The sequence below is a fragment of the Marmota marmota genome, unplaced genomic scaffold (genome assembly GCF_001458135.2).
Source record: "Marmota marmota marmota unplaced genomic scaffold, marMar, whole genome shotgun sequence".
NCBI lineage: Eukaryota > Metazoa > Chordata > Mammalia > Rodentia > Sciuridae > Marmota > Marmota marmota.
Genome location: NW_026000174.1, coordinates 20,537,313 through 20,561,284, shown reverse-complemented (window position 1 = coordinate 20,561,284; position 23,972 = coordinate 20,537,313). Strand labels below are relative to the sequence as shown.

General features: G+C 33.6%; 1 protein-coding gene across 2 annotated transcripts; it reads left to right on the top strand.

The window, feature by feature from the left end:
• Positions 1-5,730: 5,730 nt before the first annotated feature.
• Positions 5,731-19,035, top strand: Znf214 (zinc finger protein 214). Of its 2 annotated transcripts, XM_048788270.1 has the most exons (4): positions 5,732-5,968; positions 6,321-6,383; positions 15,312-15,473; positions 16,804-19,035. In XM_048788270.1, exons 3-4 carry the CDS (start codon positions 15,347-15,349, stop codon positions 18,495-18,497), a joined length of 1,821 nt encoding a protein of 606 aa, XP_048644227.1. In that variant the 5' UTR covers positions 5,732-5,968; positions 6,321-6,383; positions 15,312-15,346; the 3' UTR covers positions 18,498-19,035. The 2 variants fall into 2 exon arrangements, with proteins under 2 accessions (XP_015333075.1, XP_048644227.1); XM_015477589.2 differs by lacking the exon at positions 6,321-6,383 and having other exon boundaries at positions 5,731-5,968.
• The last annotated feature ends 4,937 nt before the right edge of the window (positions 19,036-23,972 follow it).

Below are 23,972 nucleotides of genomic sequence, written 5' to 3'. Positions count from 1 at the left end.
ATCATCCTGGATTGTGATTAAATAGACAAAGTAGGACAATGGTAAAAGAAAGATAAGAGGCAATGACAATTATCCCTGTGAGAGAAAATAATGACTAGGGTAGGGTTGACAATACTAGAGGTGGTAAAATCAGTCATATTCTGGATATAAGACAGAACTTCAAGAATTTACTGACAGAACAGATATGGGATGTAAGAAAAAGAATCAAAGGAAAGTTCAAGATACTAGTTTGGGGAATGGGAAGGATGAGATAGAGAAGATTGTGATAAAAAAAAAAAAAAAAAACTTAGAAGACACAGAGTGGGGCAGGCAGAAAAAGTGTTTTCAAAAGAGCCTGAAAACGAACTTCCAGAGAGGAAAACCTAGTGAGTACATTATCTAAAAATCCAAGTAAAGAAAGTATATCTAGAGATCAGCAGGGAGAGGGCAAGAATAGATATTCAATAGATTAGTAAAGGGGAATGAAGGAAGGGAAAGGGGATAGAAAAAGGAAAGACAGTGGAATGAATCTGAAATAATTTTTATATATACTGATATGAAAACACCATAGTGAATCCCACCATCATGTACATCCATAAAATGGGGCTCTAACAAGAGTAGGCTATATTCCGTGCTTGTATAATTATATCAAAATGAATTCTACTGTCATGTATAACTAAAAGAACCAATAAAAATATCAATTGCACCTAGTTCTCCAGATAAGACAAAATGAGACAGAAAACAAACCGTTGGGTTTAGCAACATGGATATCATCAATGATTTTGTGTGTGTGTGTGTGTGTGTGTGTGTGTGCTAAGGATTGAACCCAGGAGTGTTCTACCACACCCAGGCCCTTCTATTTTTTATTTTGAGACAGGGTTTCTAAGTTTCCCAGGCTGGCTACAAACATGCCTAAATACAATACATGATTGTATTTAGGAGATGGAAACTTTCAAAGGCAATTAGGTCAGGAGGGTTCTGCAACATATCACAATATATCATGAGATTTGTGCCCTTATAGAAGATGTACCAGAAAACTCCCTGGTCACTTCTGCCATATGAGGACTTAATGAGAAGTTAACTGCCTATAGATCATGCAGTGAACCCTCATAGGACATGGAATCTGTCAATGCCTTGATCTTGGAATTCTAGTCTCCAGAATTCTGAGGAATAAGTTTCTGTTATTTGTTAGGCACACAGTTTGTGGTATTGTGATTGGCTACCCAAAGAAAGACAGGGTCCTAAAGAAGTTTTTGTTTTTGTTTTTGTTTTGCTTTTTTATTTTTTAAAAAGGATATATGCTTGATTGTTGATGTCCAATAAAGGAGGACATCAACAATTAGGAGATGGACTGGAGTTAGGTACATGGGAGCAAGAATGGTTGGAATATGATGACTAAGTGAATAGGTTTCTAAGCTTGGAGCACAGACTACTCATCCATGGTAAAAGACCAAATGGGCACTGATGCAGGTAGGCACATGGATATGTGTGGGGTGTGAGAAGGTGTGAAAGTTTTCTTTGATTGTTTTCTCAGGGCAATTAAAAACACACTAATCAGCTGGGCATAAGAATGATAAAGCTCACAGTTTTTGTCAATGTTCTATGAATATAAAAATACATTCTTTATTCAAGGCATATAAATTTTTCTATATGCTTCTTTATATCATTCAATTTATGTATTCCTTTTTTAATCTCTTAAAGTTAATTCTGACACAAATGTATTCATATTTATCACAAATTTGTATTTATCAAGTTCTTAAATTTATGTATCTTTGCTGTATATATTCAACAGGCTTGACACCATTGTACTTCTTCAAAAATTGTGCCTTTTATCAGCATATAAAACCTCTTTCTCTCTAAAATGTTTTTTAAGTTCAATGGACTTTTATTTATTTATTAATTTATGTATATGTGATGCTGAGAATAGAACCCAGTGCCTCACAAACTAGCTAGGCAAATTCTTTAACACTGAGCTACAACCCCAGCCCCCTCTCTTTAGGTCTTAACCTTCAACTAGTTGAAATTTCTCGTCTGTTTGCCTGGTATCTTTCTTGTAAAACATATCTCACAATGTTTCTTATAAACATCATAAATTTGGTTTTTATTGTTTGACTCAGTCTGATAGATTCTGCTTTTATACAGAAAAACTCAGTTGTTGGGCAGGCCCAAGATAACTACAATTAGGTTCCTTGCCAAGACTTTCAGCAAGTTATGTTTTTAGTAGGTAGTAAAGATCATAAATACATGGATTCAGCATATGTACTCAAGGTCATAAACATCTACTTGTGAGCATGTACTCATTCATGTAACCTGTTGGCATTTTCCCTTTTGGTTGGCCTGCATATTAATAAAGGCATATGGAAAGACCCAGGAGGCTGGGTTTGCTGCTGCCTTCAAATAATATGTGTTTACTATCCCAACTAACTTTCCAGGATCCCAAATCTGTTTCCCAGGGCCTGAGCCCCTGCTAAGCATCAGTCCTATCATATTTAGCTGAATGATTTATTACATTACTTATATATGTTACCTTATTTATTTTATATTATGACTTTCCTCTGTTACTCAAAATTTTTTGTGGGGGTATCTGTTTTTAGTTTGTTATTTGTTTATAGTCCTTTCATTAATTGCTTCCTTATATTTTAGGGAAACTTGAATGAAACAAATTCAAATTCCTACAAATCCTCAAGTAGTTCTTTCATCATGACAGGTGATGATAGTTTGGTTGATGGACTATTTAGTTTACTAGTCTGTATTGCTATTAAACAGTATTCTGGCTTCTTAAACTACAAATAAGAAGTCCAATATCATTTTTCTTTTTAGATAACTTACCCCTTTTTTGAAGTTTATTAGTTTTCTTTTTCACCTTAGAGTGTAGGAATTATACTTTGATACATCTAGCTTGCCTTTACTTATTAATCTAGACTGAAAATGTAATGAGTTCTGTAGATCTACAGATTCAGGCCTTTCAAAAAATGTCAAACTAATAAGAAAGTTTCCATTATTTTGTTATTCATTTGTTTTTTCACTTCTACCAATTCTCTTTTCTCTTTCTGGAAATTCGTGTATCTGTACATTAGATCTCATAGATCTATCCTTTAAGTCTTTTATCTTTTTTTCTTCTTGATTTCCATCCTTTTTTCTCTCTGCCCTTCAGCAATTATAGTTCCTCAGATACACATTCTATTTGTTTCTCTGACAACTGGGTCTTCCTAGGGTTGGTTGGTTTTGTTTCATTTTGTTAGCCAGTTCACTGAGGTTCAAGTCTGGTTAATGGAATATTTTAAGTAGAAGCAGTTCCACAGTCAGGGGAAGACAAAGAGATCTCTGCTTCTATCAGCCATTGAACAGGAGCATGAACCTGCCAGTTTTCTACAAAAGCACCTGGATAAATCCCTCTTGCTCTATAGTTTTCTTATAATCTCTCATACTCAGCACAGGAATAGTTAGCCTACATGTCCAGCTTCTTCTTGGTGTTGTGGGAGCCAAAGAATCCCAATAGATTTGTACAAATCTCCTAGAATTTCCACAGATCTGAGGTTCCGATGTTTTTCAAGAAACATTACATTTAATTTCTCACATCTTGGCTCTCATGTTGTTCACATTTATATCCTTCCCAGAGGGATGGAGACCCACACTAGGTTTCTAAATTCATGCTCTAATTCCAAGGTTTATCTCTATAAGACCCACTTCCCTGGTTTAGTTGAAGCTAATAACTATGATCAGGCAGTGGAGAAGCTCATTCAAGTAGGCATTCCTTAAGATCTCTGAAAACTTCCACATCTATCTTTAACAGAGATGTTATTGACCTTATGAAATGGGAGACCCATTCACTTTCATTTATATGAAAAAGTCCTGATTTTCTCCAAACTTGGCAAGAAGAACACATTATTAATGCACCTGGAGGCAAAAGGCCATGATTATTGTTCTTAATCCATTGGTCGTTTGAAATCCTAGGTTTCACTTCTCTCTCAAAAAAAGTTTTAAAATGCTCAAAGTCCAGTTACAACTCTCATATCTTCTGATACAAAATAATTTAGTCTTAAAGCACATTATTTAAAAAAAAATGAAAATACAAGTCAAACAACATCAACAGCTAATATTTGGTGTTTGTATATGCCAGAAATGATGAAAAGTTAACTATATAGATTAGCCATATTATTTTTAACAGTAATGACTAATATACTATGGTCGAAGGTAGAATAGTAGAAGAGCCCAACTCCACTGTTTGTTCTTACTGGTCAATGTGCATTTAGGACTTTATCAATTATAACTGTTTTGCTACATTGAAATCTTCATCTTACATATGAGAAGACTGAAGGTGAGAGGTTAAATTACTTGCCATACAACCTAGTGAATTACAAAAAGAGGTTGTGAAGTCAGTTTGTTTATTTATTTATTTATCTAATTAGTTACACATCACAGCAGAATGGATTTTGATTCATAGTACACAGATGGAGCACATTTTTTTCATTTCTCTGGTTGTACACAACGTAAAGTCACACCATTCGTATCTTCATACATGTTTTGTTAGAAACAAAGCTCTAATTGCTAAACTTGAGGGAGGTCCATGCAAAATGATTTTCCAAATGTGGTCAATGAAGTCTTAAGAAATTCAAGTGCTCATTGTGGTGGGACACAGGCAGGCAGACTCTGGGTCATTTACTCCTATTAAACATTAAACTATATAGTTAAAACTTAAAAGTGCTTGCTATGTACCGGGAACTGGTTTAATCATTTTTTGACTATGCTCTTTTTCTTCTTTTTAAAATTTATATATGACAGTGGAATGCATTACAATTCTTATTACACACATATAGAGCACAATTTTTCATGTCTTTGGTTGCATACAAATTATATTCTGGTTTAAGCATTTTAAGTACACTAAATAATTTAATCCTAAGAGGCCTGTGTTGCAGCCAAGGTTCATCAATTATAACTGATTTACTCAGATTAGAATCCAGGGAGTTCTTTGCTTTTAATGAACTTTACCAAAGCTTCCTTGCCTAGTAAAATGTTTTAATACTACTAATCAGATCCAGGGCTGAAGAGAGAGAGAGAGAGCTTAAGGAAGCAAAAACATTTTCATAATATATCACACTCAACTACCTACTAAAAGAGCGTGTGCAGGCTGGGGCTGGGGCTCAGCAGTAGCGCACTTTCCTGGCATGTGTGAGACACTGGGTTCGATTCTCAGTACCACATATAAATATATAAAATAAAGGTCTATCAACAATTTAAAAAAAATTAAAAAATAAAAAAGAGCATGCACTTCCAAGTCTTTCTGCAGTCCCAGGACACCGAGGAGGGGCTCCTTTCCACGGGTTCATCTCAGCCCCACTTTGCCTCCAACCTCAAGATTAGGCAGGACAGGGCTCCAAGGGCACGACAGTGGGCGCAACCACCTTTCGCCAACCAGAGCGATCCTACAGCAAGTATTTCCTAGGGTTTAGGCTAAGGGGTTACGCATTTGTAGTCTGTGAGTATCCCAGGACTATTAGAAGCCAGTGACCCCATTTCCCGGACACCTCAGCCATGCCCCACTTCCCGGGACCTTCAGCATCTGGAGGCTCCATCCAAGGCTCAGAAGCGCCAGAGGATACCGTCCTTTCGCGCGGGAATAAGAACTGCTAGGGGTTGAGCTACGCTACTGCTCGATCTTTCTGGCCAATCAGGAGTCACGTCTTCCAGAGCGCTCCTCTCCCACCCCGCCCCTCTCGTATCCTTGGAAACGCGGCTGAGTCAACGCCTGGGAAGACACCGGACTTCCGTTTCGATCCAGCCGGGCTGCGCCATTGTTTGCGTGGGCCTAGGGTTTTGGACCCTCCGGGTGTTCCTTCAGAGGCTCGGTAAGTGACGCGGACTCTCGAGAGGGCCGAGCCAGATGTGGACCAGGGCGGGAAGTGCTGTGGCTGAAGGAAGAGTGGCAGAAAAGTAGAGTTGGGCCGAAAAGCGACTCCGACTTAGAAACATTGGCGACACCCCGGTATAGGTGGGTTACTCCTAGCTCCTCTCGCCTATTAAGGATTAAGGAGGGAAGAGGGCAAAAGGCAGCTTGGCCCCGTGGTCGGGTGCTGGGTTGGGAGGTGTTGGGGTGGACTCGGGCCGGGGACCTGGATGCACATCAGAGGCCTGCGGGTCTTGCTGCAGGAGCCAAGGCTTCGCGGATCTGTAGCCCTGAGATCCCGCTCCTTGAGTAACATTGGTGCAAGTGAAGGGATGCTACCCAGCTCGGCCCGTGGCGCTTGGTGGAACTCTCATGTATCATCTTGGGACCTGCGTGAATAGTTTTTTTCTCTTGAGAGATAGGGGGTTCTTAACTAATTGCCTATCTTTTTTCCCAGAGACTTACCCGTGATCAGCAAGGAAGAACCTGAGTGGTAAAGGCTCATGCCCCCACTTTACAGGTGAGGAAACCAAGGCCTTGGAAAGTGTAGAACTTGGATCTTTTTATAAAGTCCTAGAAATGGTTGATAGCAGAGTTGAGATTATAATCATATTCTGGAAGGTCTAGATCTTGATCCTTCTCCAAAATTCCGGTTTCCTTTGTGATAGATAGAATCTAGTATTTTGTTGTAATAAGTAAGAGAAGGCAATGGAATTATTTTTTCCTTAAGTTAATTTAACAAAATATGAGCAATACTCTAAAAACAGAAAGAAGACTTTTACATGTGCTGCTATTATTTACTTTATGATCTTATATTAATAATTTATATAAATAAACCATATAATAATACATGTAATTAATAACTAATTTAATAATGTTTAAACAGGTTAGTGAGTACGTATGCATATTAAGTATTAGGTAAAAGGCTATAAGTAAACACATCTAAATGTCAATAATGGCTGCTTATGGTTCATGTTGCACAAGAATAAATAACACATCTAATATGAATACTCCTCTATACTATGGCTTCATTTTGTACATTTATACTCCCCTGCAATAAGTCTGGTTACCTAATTTGTCCCCTCTAATTCTACCTGAGACTAAATGATGATTTTCCTGTAAATCTGAGCTGCTGTTGCTGTGTTTTAAGTGCCACTCATTCTGGTACAATTTAATGTGGATAACTCCATATATTATTAATTTCTCCCTGGAGAGACCAAACTGTGAAATCAAATTTTGTTTTTCATGTCTAGAGTTTTATCCCTTAGTGTCTCTAGACGCTTAGAAGCATCAAAGTGCCAATTTTTATAGCTCTGCTTTCTAATCCTTGAAGGGGAACAGGAATGTTTCTGGGCTTTTTTGGACCTCTTTGTAGGAGATTTGGGAGTCATATTTACTTACTGTGCGGGGAATTTAGTGCCATGCTCAGTTTTTCATTCCTTCGTTCCTCACCCACCTCCAGCTTAGTTGTCTCAACATTCCACCCATTCCCAGAAGAGAAGCACAAAGGAGAAACAGTTGTATGCTGTTTTCCTCAAAATTTGATCTCAGGTAAATAGGATTGTCTTTTCTTACTTATAAAATGCCCTGATTCTTCATGGGTAATGGAGATAGTAGAAGTAGCAGTGAGGACGCATGGATCAGATTGCTTAGAACATGTTCCTCACTTGCAGAAAGGCTTCCACGCCTCCTATGCAGCATGCGCATGCCTCCTACCCAGGGATTTTTACCAACATTAACTCATTCCTTCATTCAGCCATTCAAGTTCAGGCTACATATCATTTGTATTGTTCTTAGTGTTCTGAGATAAATATATTAGAATGTCTTTGCACTGAGTAATTTAAACCAGGAAATTAATAATATATGGAGTTATCCACATTAAATTGTACCAGAATGAGCCTCACTTAAAGGACAGCAACAGCAGCTCAGATTTACAGGAAAATCATCATTTAGTCTCAGGTAGAATTAGAGGGGACAAATTAGGTAACCAGACTTATTGCAGGGGAGTATAAATGTACAAAATGAAGCCATAGTATAGAGGAGTATTCATATTAAATGTGTTATTTATTCTTGTGCAACATGAACCATAAGCAGCCATTATTGACATTTAGATGTGTTTACTTATAGCCTTTTACCTAATACTTAATATGCATACATACTCGCTAAGCTATTTAAACATTATTATGTATGCATACATATATACATACACATATATATAAATACTAAACATAGGTTTATCTAAGGTACATGTATACAGAAGATGAGTATTTATAAAAATTTTTATTAAAAATTTTTCAGGAAGGCAGGGAATATTCCCAGTGCATAGAACTGGACCTTGCATGTAGTAAGCATTCAATAAATATTTGCTAAATATGAGTGACTATTATTTGTATATTTTTTTCATTTAACATACAATGAGCATTTTTCTAAGCATTTCTTAGTAGTATGAGTTTTAATGATTATATAATATTTAATTCAAGGTATGTACCATTCTTGATTTAAATATTCTTTTATTAGGGAAAATTTAGGTATGTCTTATTTTGCTATTATAAACCACTTCTAATTAATATTCTTATACAAAATTTATTAGACACATGTCTTTTTTACTTTCTTAAGATATACTTTGAGAAATAGGAAAACAGTCAACAGATATAAATATGTTTTAGGCTTTTGAAAACCTAAAGTTCTTTTTAGAAGTATTGCATGAACTTAAAATTGCATGACAATTTGATCCTAACTTGTTCAACTTTTATCAGCATTAGATATTATTTTTAAAACTTTTCTTTCATTTGCATCCTCTTTAATCTTCAGTAAGGTTTACTATTTTTTCACTTATATATTAATATATGTCAATAGACCCTTCATCAAAAAAAATTGCATTTTTTTTGATGAAGGGTCTATTGATATATATTACCTTTTTCCCTACTAACCTTTTTGTTTCCATTTGATAGTAGGTAGTCTTGTATATAAAAAAAAAATAATAATAATTTGTTACATATTGTAAATATTCCTCTTACTTTACCATTTGCCCTTTACTTTCAAGGGCTTCTTTGTTTAAATGAGCTTTGAATTTGTATAAAGCAAAATATCATCTTTATATTTTTAAGCATTGAAATATATTTTTATTTCCAAATTTAATATATACTTTATTTCCAAACTAATATATAATTACTTTTATTTCCTCAATTATTTTTTATACTTTTAAGTATTTTAAAAGTTTAACTCCTGAGTCTATCAGAAATATATTTGAATGTGAGAAATGACAGGAGAACTTAAACATTTTTTTTTATTCCTACTTGGTTATTTAATTCTACTGGTAATATTTGCTTTCTCTACTGAATGTGGTTCTCCCTTTTCATATACAAAATTAGTAATTCTTTTAATATTTTAGTTGTAGATGGACACAATACCTTTATCTTGTTTATTTAACTTTTTTTTTTAATTTTTTTTTTTTTTTTTTAATATGATGCTGGGATTCAACCCAGTACCTCATGCATGCTAGGCAAGTGCTCTACCACTGAGCCACAACCCCAACCCCCCCGAATCAGTAATTCTTGACACATATGCAAATCACTTTTGGGCTGTCCTGTTTTGTGGATCCATTTCCCAATATATTTACTGGTATCAGAGTGTTTTTATTGTTATTCCATTATATGTAGTTAACTTAATGGGCAACTAAGACGAATAAGTTTTTTTATTTAATAAAGATAAAGAAAGGGGCTGGGGTTATGGCTCAGCAGTAGAGCGCTTGCCTCGCATGTGCAAGGCCTTGGGGTTGATCCTCAGCACCACATAAAAATAAATAAATAAAATAAAGTTTAAAAAAAAGGATAAAGAAAGGAAAGAAAGAAATCATATGTTAGAAATATTCCTCAGAATGACATTATGGTGATTTCCATTTTGGGAAAAAAATATTAAAGTTAGGTATAATTAGTTTTAAATACTGAATATATTAACCTTTCAGTATGTTTTATTAGTATAGACTATTGGTCAAAATATAGCTAGTGCTATCTTAGCTTGCTGTCTATGCTTGTTTCATGTCTACTGTTTCTTAGTTTTATGAACTAGATTTAATTACTTGACCAGTTTCTCATCTTTAAAGTGGGGAAATAAAACTTACTGTGTAGGAGTATGATGGTATAAGGGCACACACACACAAAAAAAATTAGCACAGTGTTTGACGTATAGAAAGAACTCACTAAGAGTCAGTTGCTATTTTATTAGTTATTACTTAAAATATAATTCATATCTAATACAACTCTTTTTAGTCACCAAGCCATAAATATGGAGGAAGAGAATCTAGCTTCATTTTTCCTTCCAAGTGTCTATTTAGTTGTCCAAACATCATTAATTAAATAAGCCATTTTTCCCCCACAAATTTAATGTCACATCTTCATGTTTAAAATTTCCTGTTGAACCTGGGACCATTTGCAGGTTTCTATTTTTTTTTTATATTGTTTTCTTTATTCCTGTGTCAAACCCATGCTATTATAGAGGCCTTATTATAGTTTAAATATGCTATTAAATTAGTCTCCCCTTATTATTCCTCTTTCAGAATTTCCTTTTTTTTTTTTCCCCCACAAAAGCACTTGAAAACCACTGTGTTAGATCTTTTTACCCCCTCATCAAAATCTTGTTAGTATCTTGATTGGATCCTATAAAATAGAGGTAAATTTAGTGAGAAAAAATTATATATATATATATTTTTTTACATAAGATTGAATGGGATCTTCATACTCTTTCAACCCTTTTTTAATCCTTCCAGATTCTAGAACTATCGTTATATAGGCTCTAAGTATTTTTGTCAAACTTATTTTGAGGAATTTATATTTATATTTGTATTGTTATTATAAATATTACATAGAATAATTTGTTATAATGTCTTTGCTATTTTTCTGTATTATTTGAATTTTATATATGATATATAAAATTTAAATTTATTGTAATGTATTACATATATGTAGAAGAGTATATGAAAACACATATGTACAATTTAAAATATAAGATAACATCTGCACTTATCATCTAAACCAACAAATACTTTTAAAAGCTTCCTGATAACCCCACATTTTCATTCCCACCAACTTGAGGGGGTATAACCACTTTATTAGAAGTTGTATTTAGTATTTTTAAGTCTTTCCCCTATATTTTAAGCTGTGCATATTTGCATCTCTTAGAAATTATTTAGTTTTGCATATTTTTGTATATTGTACAATGTAATGACTAAATATATTCTCCTGTGAATGATTTCTTTAGCATAATGTTTTATTTTTATACTGTATCTGTGTTGTTTTACATAACTATAGTTCCTTTTCACTACTGTGTACTATTTCATAGTATGAACAACTTATTTATCTATCCTATTGTTGTTGAACCATTTGGATTGTTTCCAGCCTTTTGCTGTTATAGTAACTACTTTACTCTAATTGTTCTTGTACATATCTTCTGGTATACATAATGTAAGCTTCCATAGAGTACAACTGTATTAGTGGAATTTTGAGGACATTAATTTGTTTTATAACTTCCAGTTGTTTTCAGCTGATTTTATGACAGTCTTCAGATATGCAGCCTACCCTCTACAGAAAATCTATGTGCTTTCACATCAGTGGTGTAAAGATCATGGATCTGCAATATCTTTTTCAGGTTTACAGTTTTAATGGGAATGCCTTTAATATTTTGTTTTGGGTTTTGAGATATGATTAGGAAGTATTCTTTCAGCAGTCATTGAAATACTTATATGACTTTCTTATTTGACATTATTAAGAAGGTTTAAACTTAATAACTTTTCATTTTAACTCTTCCTTTATATTCTGGTATAAAGTATCAATTTATTATGCTATAATATGCCTTAGTGTTGTAGGAAATTAAATTTACCAAAGATGACCACAATTATACTTTATCTTGTCCTTAATGTTCTTCTTGAAATGTGACTGATATTTTTCCCCACCAAAAGGCAGGGCCTATGTCCCTTCCTCTCAGATCTGTCAGAAGCTTATGATTGGTTCAAACCATGGAGTTCAGTAGAAATGATGCAGTGTGAATTATGAGACTAAGTCATAAAAATAATGAACCTTTTCCTTGCTTTTCTCATGGGAAAATTGCTACCACGTTGAGAGATAATCCAGGCCACATAAAAGGACCAAGTGGAGAGAAACTGAGACCCCACATCAACAATCAGTAACAATTTGCCTGCCATGTGAGGGAACCATTGTGAAAGTGAATCCTCCCTCCCAGTCGAGATACTTGATGACTATTGATCTAGACAATAATTCACAACAATTTCATAAGAGATTTGAGCCAAAACTGCCTACCCACTCCTAAATTTCTGGCCTAGAGAAAATGTTAGAGATAATAAATAATTATTCTTTTAAGGCTTTAAGTGTTGGAATTGTTATACAGCAGTATGATAATTTATAATCTACAAGTGTTGCTGGATTTTATTTGCTTTATATATTATTTGATTTACCTATTGTAATGTTAATATTTTCCCCTAGAGAACTAGTTCTTGGATTCATTTAACAATGGCAAAAGTTTTCAAATTCCCATATTTTCTTGTGATTACTTTATTGCCTTTCCTTAACAGTTAAGTAGTGTTTTCATTACATATGGTATAATACTGGAATCCTGTTAATTTTTTCTGCATATAGTTAATCAGTTTTTGTATCACCATCTAGTGAAGAATCCATACTTTCCTCTTTGATTTATAATGCTACCTTCATTGTTAACATGTTTTCATAAAGAAGCATATTGGTTAGTGAGAGGCCTCTATTCTGTTATACTAATTGATTGTTCTCTTCTAATTTTGCTACTAGCCTTTGGTGGTATGTTATTATCTAGTAAGGCAAGTCTTCCCACTTGGTTTACTTCTCCTTATGGACTTATTTTCCTTCCCTATAAATTTCAAGGGAAAAAAAAGTATATTGTGTTTCTCAAAAAAAAAAAAAAAATCCAACTGCAAATATTCTTTAATTGTATTGCATTTAAATCATCTCATCCAAGAGCATGGAAGCATGCTTCTCCTTTTATTCAGATAATCTTCCTTCTTCTCTTTGGAACTTGAAAGGATAGAATTTTTTATATTCTTGGTTCAACTGGTCTGTTTGTTGCTGTTGTATATGAAATTTTACTTTCTAGTAGTTGATTGCTGATACAGTATGCTATTGTCTTATTGTAACTAGTTAATTTTGCTGAATATTTAGTTTGTTTTATGTGCATGTTCATGGGTTTTCAAGACACATGTCTCTAAGTATGAAAATAATGATACTACATTTGAACTACAATTGAAATATCTCCATTAAGCCTATAGTTCTTACTATACACTGTTAACATTTTAGAGAGTTTAGAAATTTTTTTAGTTTGCTAAAAGCTTTTCTTAATACCATGTATAGGTAGGTGTTCAGTTTAACGGAATTTATATTACGTGATGTTCCTGAATTAGCTGAGATAATCATGATTGTCTTCTATAGTTATTAATACAGGAAATTATGTTGCTAAATTTTTCTTTTGTTGAACTCTCCTTGCATACCTGGAATAAACTGCACTTGATCATGATGTATTATTGATACATTACTTAATTCAATTAGCTAATATTTTATGTAGGAATTTTGTATATTTACAAATCTTCATTTCTAAAAACAGGAGATTAGACATTTAATTTTCTGAACTAGCTGAACACTCCTGGAAAATTCTGGTATTTGAATCACATATACAGCTAATAGAAGAATTATAAGATATTTGAGTAAATTCTTCAATTTTAAAGATAGAAATTAAGATGAATTTGGGGCAAACAGGGATTGAGTCTGAGGAAACATTATGTAGACAAGAGACTATAAACTCTAATTAATATTTCTAAAGGAATTAAAGAAGACATTATATCCACGAAACTCTTAGAAATATCTCTTAGAAAGATATTTAAAGCATCAATAAAGTGAGAAAGAATGCCAAGAAAAACAACCATGAGTATGAACATAATCTCACTGAAGTTAAAATATAAAAATAAAAAATAAAAATTCAGTGGAAAAGTTGAAGGTAAAATTGGGAAACTTTTCCATATGATAGAATAAACAGACAGAAACAAATTATATAAGGGAAAATGGACAAAGCAAATATAGACTATCCAGGAGAATGATATATGACTAATAGGGGACTCAGTTTAAGTGAAGTCTTCTAGATGAAAGAAATCAAGAAAGGAATTTTGCAGAGAAACATAAGAACATTTCATAGAGTTGATGAGCAGTCTCTAGATTGTAATGCTCACTGAATAATCAACAAAAAAGTCCCAAACCAAGGAATCAACAAAAGAAGATCCTAAAATATTTTTATAGAGGAAACAAAATATTACCTACAGATTCATTAGAATTTTAAAAAAATCAGTCTCAGAAGCAATGCTTGTAACAATGAAGCAATTCTGAGAAAAAAAATTTAGTCTACATTTCTGCACTCAGTCAGTTATGAGGGGTTAATGATGATTTCAAGTGTACTGTGATTCAAATGATCTGGGAATTTTTCCTAGTAATCCTGCTTGGAGATTCTCTTAAATGATGTATATTGAGGAATACCTTGTCTGCTTCTCACCTTTGCCTTTTTCACTGGCAGTGAGCTTAATATTCATAGGTTAGTTTGGATTCATTTTGATGTGTTCCTCCAAAATGACAGAGTAAAATAAAGAATTATGGAATATTGAAAATTGAGCTTTAAAGAGTAGCCAGTCCAGATTAGAGCAAGAAGATAACATTTCCAAAATAAAACGGTTGGGTAGGCTGAGACACTTGATAAAATAAATTATATAGAGCTTTTCAAAATAAGAATATGAGGATAGCAAATTTCTTAGAACAAAACAAATCATCCTTTCAAACAAACTTTATAATCATAGTCAAAATTATATAAGCACTGCATTGATTTAACTGAAAATTAGTGAAAATAGTATGAAAATGATGAATAGAACTCTAGTATATAATTCATCATCTCATAGGAAGAAGTAAATAATATCTAAAATGATCACCCATGAAGCAATAATATAAGCAATATTGAGTAATATTATTGCACTTGGCAAATTATTCTTGTCTGAAGTGTACATGTGTGGGTCCCTTCTGGGCTGCCTTCTAGCTCTGTGATCATTGGCATTAATCTGTTTCAACCAGTATTTACTATTTTTGTAGTACAGAGATAATAATAGTATCTACCTCACAGGATTGCTATGAGGACTAACTAAAATATAAGTTGAAGTCATTATTAGCTCATTGGTTGACAGACAAGTGCTATGTAAGTATTTCTTTGATAGTGATAATATTTGATATTTGGATACAGTTTTAAGCCATTTGGCTACTTGTTATATCTCCCCTTACCTTTCTTGTTTTTCTTCTTTTTTTGAAGTTCTTTCTTTTTCTATGTGGTTTGCCACTTATATTACCTACTAAATATCTTTTTCTTTGTTCATCCTCTCACTTAGATTTCTTCTGCCCCAAAAGCCTCATCTTTAACCAGATGGCAGTAACATTTGAAGATGTAACAATTATTTTTACTTGGGAAGAGTGGAAATTCCTGGATTCTTCTCAAAAAAATCTCTACTGGGAGGTTATGTGGGAGAACTACACAAATGTCATGTCATTAGGTAAAGTTATCCCAGCTCACAAGGAATTTAGAGCTTTCTAGAACCAATTTTGTTGAGTATATTTCAGTTCTTTGTCTGAGTTCTTGTGTTGGTGTGATAGAAGAAATATTCACAAAATATGTTTTAAGCCAGATGACAAATACAGTTTGAGTATCCCTCATGCAAAATGCTTGGGACCAAAAATGTTTTTTAGATTTTGGAATTTTTTGGATTTTGGAATATTTGTATGATCTTTATTGTTTGAGCAATCCTAATCCAAAAATGTTCCAAAATCTGAAATTTTTTGAGCATTATGTCAGCACTGGATTTTGGAGTATTTCAGATTTTGAATGTTTGGATTAGGGATGCTCAACCTGTAAAATATAAGGCAAAGTATCTTCTAAGACATCTGGGTTATGCAATGACCTAGATATTTGTGATTATTATTTTTAATTATTTTCTATATTATTCTTAGAGCACAAATCTCCATACATAGTAAGTTTTGTTTGTTCCTAAAGTTGTTTTTCGTCATACCGTTTGTACAAATTGCCTTTTGTTATATAACAAACTACCCCAAACTTAGTGGCTTAAGATAAAATTTATTATTTTTTTCATGATTCCTCAATAGGAATCATGGATGATGTCTCATAGAGGGATTTTCTTGGGACTGGGTGATTTTAAGATAAGGCTGACTGGCCTAATTCATATGTCTGACAGTTGGCTCAAAATCACTAGGGATATTGGAGATACATTGGCTATATGTCCCTTTTTTTCATGTGGTGGTGGTGGTCGCAGAATTTTCAAAAGCAGCAAGAGAGAAGGCAAGCACTCTTCAAATTTCTGCTTTTGACACTTTAGCTGTTATCCCAGTGAGCAGATTATATTACCAAGCCTAGACACAGTGTGGAAGGAGAGCACCCAAAGGCATAAGTAGAGTTAATGCAGCCATTTTTTTTCCACCCAGTGTCCCACACTATTCTATAGCAGAAAAATAGAAACATATTTTACTTCTTATAATAATGTCTCAAGTAAAGTAATATAGTTTAGTCTTCAAAACTATTTCTATGAAGCAGTTGGCCTTATTTTTTATTATAAATAGTACCTGATAAATTGTAAATTGATGCTCAAGGTATGTTTGTAAAATGAATGAATGAGCAAATGAATAAATATATACATGAATGTACAAAAATAAATAAATCTCTGACCCAAAAGGAGCGGCCAAAGTCATACCCTTCATTCCTACTCCTCTCCACACATCTTCCTACCATTATGAAAGTCTTTGATTTAGATAATTGAAAAGCTTTAAGCACAACCTTCATATCATCACTAAAGTAACTGTTTATTCTTCTAGGAAACTTGAATGAGAGCTACAAGCCACAAGAAGAACGATTCAAATACTTACAATATGAAAATTTTTCCTTCTTGCAGAGCTGGAGAAATGCTAGCACTCAGATATACGAGAATCAAAATTATAATGAAACCATTCAAGGGGTAGATTCCAAAAATGTAAAGCAACAAGATCTTTCCCAGTGTCAAGAGTGGTTAATTCTCTCCACACAAGTACCAGAGTATGGAAACTATGAACTGACCTTTGAAGGTGCAAGCCATAGGAACTTAAAATTCAGAAAGTTAATACCTTGGCAGTCCTTAGAAACCAAAACCACCCAAGACTTTAGTAGAGAAGATTACATGAATGATTCCCATGGTTTTCGAAGGGACGGAAACCATCTTGTCATATCTAGGAAAAATCTTTTTATGGAAAAAGACCAGAAATTCATAGCTCAGCATTCTTATATCTCAGTGGAAGAAGCCCTTCCAGTATATATTGGGGAGATATGCCAGTGTGACCTACTGAGAGACTCTATGGAGGAGAAATACTGTGTCTGTAATAAATGTAAAGAAATTCGTCATTGGAACTCACAATGTGTTCTCCACAAGAGAAATCAACTTGGAGAAAATCTCTATCCATACTCCATTGGCACAGCATGCTTCTCTCAGAGATCAGATTTTTACAGATATCCAAGAATCCACATAAGTAAGAAGCTGTATGGATGTGATGAAGTTGGCAGTAACTTTAGTCTTGGCTCAGGAGTTTACTTTCATCAGAGAGTCTTCACAGGGGGTATACCTTATATATGTAATATATGTGGTAAGAGCTTCAGTCAGATTTCTTGTCTTCATAGTCATCAAAGTGTCCATACAGAAGAGAAACACTATAAATCTGAGTGTAATAAGGACCTCAATACAAATTCACTATTTCACATTCATCAGAGTCTTCACACAGAAGAAAAACCCTTTAAGTGTGATCAGTGTGGTAAGAGTTTTAGTCGGAGTTCAGTACTTCATGTTCATCAGAGAGTCCACACTGGAGAAAAACCATATAAGTGTGATGAATGTGGTAAGGGCTTCAGTCAGAGCTCAAATCTTCGAATTCATCGATTAGTACACACAGGAGAGAAGTCTTTTAAATGTAATGACTGTGGTAAGCGCTTTACTCAACGCTCAAATCTTCAAATTCATCAGAGAGTGCATACAGGAGAGAAGCCTTATAAATGTAGTGACTGTGGGAAAGACTTCAGCCATAGCTCAGATCTTCGCATTCACCAGAGGGTCCACACAGGAGAGAAACCTTATACCTGTCATGACTGTGGGAAGGGCTTTAGCAAGAGTTCAAAACTTCACACTCATCGAAGAATACACACTGGAGAGAAACCTTATAAATGTGAAGAGTGTGGTAAGGGATTCAGTCAGCGTTCACATCTTCTCATTCATCAGAGAGTTCATACAGGAGAAAAACCCTATAAATGTGCTGATTGCGGGAAGGGCTTTAGTCACAGCTCTAATCTTCACATCCACCAGAGGGTCCATACTGGAGAGAAGCCTTATCAATGTGCAAAGTGTGGTAAGGGTTTCAGTCAGAGCTCAGCACTTCGAATTCATCAAAGAGTCCACGTGGGAGAGAAAACTTATAAATGCCATGAGTATTATAAAGGGTTTGATCAGAATTCACATCTTCACAATAATCACAAGAGAGGAACTGTATAAATCTTGTTTATTAATAGCTTCAAGTAAAACTTAATCATTAAACTCAATAAATGCCGCTGGAAAAGAAATCCTTAAATTAATACAAAATTCTAAACAAAAATAGTTTCCCCTCCTACCTCAAGAGGCAATTCTTAGGAGAATTACTATTTATTTAAAATTAAATGTATTTTCTTTACTATAAATACAAAACATAATTATTACAAAATATATATTAAAGTTTAAGGAAGGATTTTTTTTTTTTGCATCCTGTTGCATTCTAGCCTTTTTTTCCAGTGCATTTTAATGTTTATGAAATCAAACAATGTCCAACTTGTATTTTCACTGACTTCAAAATGCTTTTAATTTTTGTTTCAAAACATTTCATTTTGGTTTTAATTGAAACTGGCTAGTCATCTTTGAAAGAGCATCTCTTGACATCCTCGGAAAGTCTTTGGGAAGCCACAAAAAAGATGGAATTTGCAAAAGTTGAAATTCAAACTGGTATTGTTCAAATATGGACAAATAAACTATAGTAGAATTCAATTCTTATGCAACAAAACCAACCTGATAAAAGATGAGAAAACATTGTATGACCCTGTATCTAAGATAATAGATACACTGGAGATGTTATCACTGTCATCCAGAAAACTCGGGAACCATTCTTCTGTTGCTAGGGTACTGCACTTTGAGGTAACCACTTCTCCCCAGGTTTCCACATTCATTCATAGGCTCAGAGACCAAGTAGATTTAGATTCCCTAAGAAAGGTATGGATGAAAGTTAATAGTGAATTCTAGAAACTAAAGATCATCTATTGGTTCAGAAATAGAGATTCAAGCAATAGAATTTAACTTCAGTAGAACAGAATGGTAATATGGAAATATCTGCTAGGAACAGAATTGAACCCTCCAGCTAATTGTGAAACAAGAGAGTTGGCCATTATGTGTCATAGAGTTAGGAATACTCAAATCCTATTTTGGTCAGCTTTTCACTGCTATGACCAAAAGACCTGACAAGAACAAATAGAGGAGGAAAAGTTTATTTGGGGGCTCACAGTTTTCAGCAGTCTTAATGCATTCCTCAGGGTGTGACCATGGTGGAAAGGTGCCAGAAGAAAACAGCTGGACATATAGTACCAGGTAGCAGAGAGAGAGTCCACTCTCCAGGGACAAAATATATACCCTTAAGGCACACCCCCCAGTGACCCATCTCCAGCCATACTCTACCTGCCTTCAGTTATCTTAGTTAATCCCTATTAGATTAATTCACTGATTGGGTTAAGGCTCTCAACCCAATCATTTCATCTCTAAACTTTCTTGCATTGTGTCACATACACTTTTGGGGGACATCTAATATTTAAACCACAAGTCCTAACTATTGATGCATAGTTATGTTTAGATATTACTTCCTAAGAAAAAATGGACCTGTTTAGGAAAATAAGAAGGAATTGTAATATCAAAGAAAGGAATATCATCCTGAAGACTTAGAAGCCTAAAACCCTGAAAATTGGCTCTTTCAGGTTCCAGAAGAGAATTTCATAAAAATTGGTATCCTCAGTATCATAACGAAAATATCAATAAAGCTAGAGTAGAACTCAGTAAGTAAAGAAGAGAAATAGACAACAACAAGGTCTTCAGAGAAATTTAAAATTCTGTATGAAAGTAAAGGCTATGAGCAGAATGAACATTGTAGAACATCAAGTAATGTAATGAATAAATGAAAAGGATAATGTGATAGAAACAATGAGAAAAGACGTGAAGATCAAGCAATACAATGTAAGGATTAAAGTTTCTAAGGAAGGTAAAAGAACACTTGGGTGCATCTGTAATCTCAACTGTTCAGGAAGCAGGCAGGAGAATAGTGAGTTTGAGGCCAGGGAAACATTAAAAACAGAATCAGTCACCAAAGATATTAATTTTTCCTGATTTAAAAATATATGTTCACTAGATTTTAGGCAAAAATGTTTTAAAAAACAATCTTAGAAACAGCTTAGAAAAAGAAAAAAGTATGTAGAATGAAAAATTCTGGTGATCTACAAAATCAAAAAGGGAACATGAACAAAGATCTTTGCAACAGTAACTCAAAAGAGCAAGGGACTAGCACTTTCAGAATTCTGAGATTAAAAACAAAATTTTATCAACAAATCATATATATATATATATGCATATATATATAAACTATAAGCAAGAAACAAAGTGTACCGTATACTTGCCTTTCTTAGAGTTCAAATGTGGAAATCATGGTATAAAAGGTTTGGTGATGATTTCTGAAATCAGTTAAACTTGCAGTTATGGCTGAATAGTTAATTTGTTTACAAAACTTAAAATATTAAATAGTTGTGCAGGAAAATATACAAATGCTAAGTATAAAAGCAGAATATATATAAAAGTCTGTAGGGAAGAGTAAGGTTGTCAGATAAGATGCAGGTGACTTAGTAAAGTTTGAATTTCAAATAAGTATATACATTTTAATTATTTTTAAGTATGTCCCAAGTACTTATACTAAAATTTTATTTTTGAAATTCAAATTCACCAGGTTCTTCTGTTTCTGTTTGCTAAATCTGACAACTTTGGGAAGAGATAGCAAAAGAAAGTATGCTACACTTATAATCTTAAATATCAGAAACTCAATAGCATTTTCTTCTTGATTTTCTTCTTGATTTTAACAATTCAAGGGAACATATTTTGGCAAAAACTTAGAAAATGCATCTAATTGAACTAAAACATATACCTTTCATAACAATGGATAAGATAAAAACAAAATATTTAGCCCCTATGTCAAAAGACAATACAAAAGAACTCAAGAAATTGGCATTAAAAAATAAGAGACTGAAACAAGATAAAGGCTCAATTTCTTAAAATAGGTTAAATGCCTTATTAAAAGTCCTTTAAAATATTTTATTTATTTATTGTTTTATGTAGTGCTGAGGATTGAACCAAGTGCCTCCCATGTGCTAGGTAAGCACTCTGCCACTGAGCTACAACCCTAGTCCCTAAAAAGTTTCAAAAATATATTATTTCAAGTGGAAAAGCAAAATGATACTCATTAAATATAAAAGACTGATGGTATTAGGCAAACCAAAAGGCTTGTCTGTTTTTAAAATATTTAAAAACATAATTAACCCATAAAAGTAGGCTAAATATGCAAAATAACTACTTTTCTAAACTCTTGCAAAAAATCAAAAAAATATAATGAATGGGAAATGTCTTTGTAATGCCACTAAATTTTTTAAGGGATCAAATTAAAATGTGGAATAATATTAATAAGATTAATGAAAATTAACAAGGACATAAAAAAATGTCTTAAAATTTTTCTAGAGGGAATGTTCCCAAGTTAATTTATAGATTTGTTCCAAATCTCAAAAGAGAATTTTGGTGAGGTTTTAAATGTAAAATTCTAGCACTTAAAAAAAAAAAAAGAGGCATTGGAGAAAAGAGAAAATAATTATAAGATAAATGAGATTGCCCTAACATATAAAAAGTTGCATGTTGACATTGTAATGGAGAGCATGATTATATATTTGAAAAAATTTAGAATCTGAGTCAATAGTTTAGAAATATACTAGTATGTGGATTACATATTGTATATAATATACTCAGTAAATATGCACATATACTTCACATATAATGAAGATCTATGAATAGAAGGATTGTTCAGTAAATGGCGGTACTCAGATAATAACTCTTGGGTAAAAAACAAAATTAGGCCTTTATCTCGTGATCTAAATCATAAAATACATGTTGGTGAAAGCACAAGTTTTCAATTCCTGTTCCCTGTACAGGAATTTAACTACATAAGAATTTTAAAACTGGGTGGAAATTATGGAAACCAGACAAAAAAGAAGAAAAATATTTGCCATGATGATAAAAGTATTAATATGAATTAATCAAATGAGTACAAAGCTTAAAAATTTACAAAGAACATGAAACAAGGAAACAACATTATTATTATTATTATTAGTTGTTGATAGACCTTTATTTTATTTATTTATATGTGGTGCTGAGAATCAAACTGAGTGCCTCACACATGCCAGGCAAGTACACTACTGCTGAGACCCAGCCCCGAAACATTACTTTTAATAACAAAAACAATAGATATTTTCAGTAAAAGTATGGAGTGATATATGCTTATATACCACGGATGTTGAAGGTAAATTATTATAGACTTTTGGGGAAAGTTATTTGGCCAACAATGTGCTTTAAGTATGTTACTACTTTTTGCTACATAATTCCATAGCTAGGAATGATACCACTGTTGGGGAACTTCTAGTTGTAAAGAATACAGGTCCACTCAAGTTATACAATGCAATAAATAGGGTTATATTACATCACATAATAGTAGAATCTCACAGAAAAATTCCAAGGACAAAAACTTCAGCATGGGAACCACGCTAGAAAGCCATTAGACAATGAAGCTACTCTTCCATTATCATTGTTTCTTTTCTCTTTTGGACCTCCTCTCTCTTCTCTCTACAGGTTGACTTATTTATTCACTTTATGCATGACTTCTAATTGCCATTCACTTCTGAATATCATTTTCCCCCATTTCCTTGCCCTCTACTAACCTGTCATCTCCCCCCGCCCACACACACACACACCCTTGCAGTGTATATTCAAATTTCTGAAAGGTAGAAGATAATTAACTCAGCTTATAATGATTACTTTTGAGACGAGGCTAAGCTATAGGATACTGGTAAACCTTGGGCTTGGCTAGCATTCCATCAGATATCCACTTTGGTCTCTTCAGAAATGGCCAGGGATGATGGAAAGCATATAACATCATTGTTAAGGGATGATGTACAAATAGATTTCTTTAGAAAGTAGTGGATTTGAGCCAAACATTCTCAATTATATTAGAACACATACAAAGATAGTTGTTCAATATACTTATTGTAGCATTTTTTAATATTCCCCACCCACCAATATCATTTTTTGTCTCAAGATCCTTGTTTTAATAACATTTGTGAAGTCCCTTTCTTTCAGATTTATACTGTATAATCAAAGTCTTTTTGTCACTTGTAGTACGTAGTTTATAAAGTCTTGTTGGGGAGTCTAAAGTATCATTCCTTAGACTTCTTTTCCTTATTCTAGATATATGATGTAACTGAAAGAATTCAGTGTCGGGAAAGTTGAGTATAATACTTGATGACATTGCTAAACTAAAATTATACCTTAGAGCAACTGATCTGACACCTTTAGACCTGTTTCCTCATTAATAAAATGAGATTAGCCTAGGTTATTTCCAGAAACCCATCTATCACTATCATTCTGTGGTCATTAAAAATATTCCATCTTAAGCTGGGTGATGTGGCACATGTCTGTAATTCCAGTGACTTGGGAGGCTGAGACAGGAGGATTACAAATTCAAAGCCAGCCTCATCAACTTAGCTAGGTCCAAAGCAACGTGGCAAGACCCTGTTCAAAAAAAAAAAAAAAAAAAAAAAAAAAAAATTGAATTAAAAGGACTGTAGGATATGGCTCAGTAGTTAAAGCACCCCT

Coding starts and splice junctions, on each gene's coding strand:
- Znf214 (XM_015477589.2), top strand. CDS start 15,347: ATGGCAGTAACATTTGAAGATGTAACAATTATTTTTACTTGGGAAGAG. Junction 15,474..16,803: donor CACAAATGTCATGTCATTAG/GTAAAGTTATCC, acceptor TTATTCTTCTAG/GAAACTTGAATGAGAGCTAC.